Consider the following 1,436-nt stretch of genomic DNA (forward strand, 5'->3'; position numbering starts at 1 on the left):
CATACATACAATGGCACGCTATCCACGCCGCGCGCTATGCATCATGCTACACATCAAACGGCAAGGCAGGATGCTACACATGCCGTACACGCGAAAACCAATCGCCATGCACCATACCGTCCTGCAAACCTGCTACCCGGAGGCTTTCCAGCGTATGTGTGCATGTGAATATGTGCATATGTATGTACGTAAAAACTTAATGATTCCTTTGACCACGTATTATGGGCATCGTTTTCGGCATGACCACGTTTTATGGGTTAAACCTGCTGGTCCTGCCGTACTGCCCCCGTGCACAGTACGACTTCAGCATCGAGTACTTCGGCACACCGCGGATGCAAGACATCGTAAGGGCGAATCCAAAGGTCACCGTGTTGATGCCCTCAGACAAGTAAGAGGTGTATATGATCTTTCATTTTTGAGGTTTGAGCAAAGTGGTCAAAGCTGGGAATAAGTCAATACGATTACTTGCAATTGAAGCCGACAACCTGTTGGGCCCTCTTGCGGACCGTTGTGAGAACCTAAACCTACACACGCCCTGCACTGCACGGGTTCGCTCAACTTGTGTAGGCTGTAGGGATCAGCTTCCCTTGGCATTTCTCGCTCCAGTGCTCGTTGTCTGTGTTACACCTTGAAGGCTGGCGCTGTGCCGAAGACTCAATTACCCTCCCCCAACAGCCTGCGGTGCACTTGGCAAACCCAATGAAACCTTTCTCCCCCTCCCCCTAGCGAGGATACCTCTCAATTACGCTAGACAATCTCTGTATTGTTGATGTATAATTTTAGGAAATAACTTCAAGTGCACGATTCTGACGGAGAGCGATCAAACAAAACTGGCCCACCTGGTACACAAAAGCAGTTGGCTTACGTGCTCATCTCCACACCGGCGCTCGTAGTCGGTTAGTGTCCTGGCTGGCTGTTTCCCTCCTTGTGTATATTGCTAGGATGTTGTCACTTTTGCGTTGTACTATGTTCCTAACCGACGAACGTGTGGCTCTAAGGGGGCTATTGGGCCTCTGCTAGCTCGTATGGGCACTCCGTGTTACACCTCTCTCTGGGTAAATACGCAACCGAGGTGTAAGAGACACACAGAGACACACACATGCACATACATACGTACACACACGGCGGTCTTTCCGTTGGGGCTGGCCTGCAGCGCCTGGCCAGCGTCAAGCCTGGAACTATATGTAGCCTTCATACACACACACACACACACACACACACACACACGCACACACAGACGCACACACAGACGCACACACAGACACACACAGATACACACAGACATACACACACAGACACACACACACATCCATCGCACCATCCGCCAAGCTGCGCCATCCAGTTCCTCCTTCATCCTTTGCCCCTTCCTGTCCACATAGCTCCGTCCTGTCCGCCCCGCCCCGCCCCGCCCCACTCCGGAACGCCTGCGCGCCCTT

At 52.3% G+C, this 1,436-nt stretch overlaps 1 protein-coding gene across 1 annotated transcript in view; it reads left to right on the forward strand.

The window, feature by feature from the left end:
• Positions 1–392, forward strand: part of VOLCADRAFT_99437 (uncharacterized protein) — a gene marked incomplete at both ends in the record, with an annotated part of 7,832 nt that extends 7,440 nt beyond the window's left edge. Inside the window, one exon of the mRNA XM_002958159.1 lies at positions 297–392. Coding sequence (XP_002958205.1) covers positions 297–392 — 96 coding nt within the window. The remainder of the gene's footprint in view (positions 1–296) is intronic.
• Between the last annotated feature and the right edge of the window lie 1,044 nt (positions 393–1,436).

The sequence above is a fragment of the Volvox carteri genome, assembly GCF_000143455.1.
Source record: "Volvox carteri f. nagariensis unplaced genomic scaffold VOLCAscaffold_87, whole genome shotgun sequence".
Lineage (NCBI taxonomy): Eukaryota > Viridiplantae > Chlorophyta > Chlorophyceae > Chlamydomonadales > Volvocaceae > Volvox > Volvox carteri.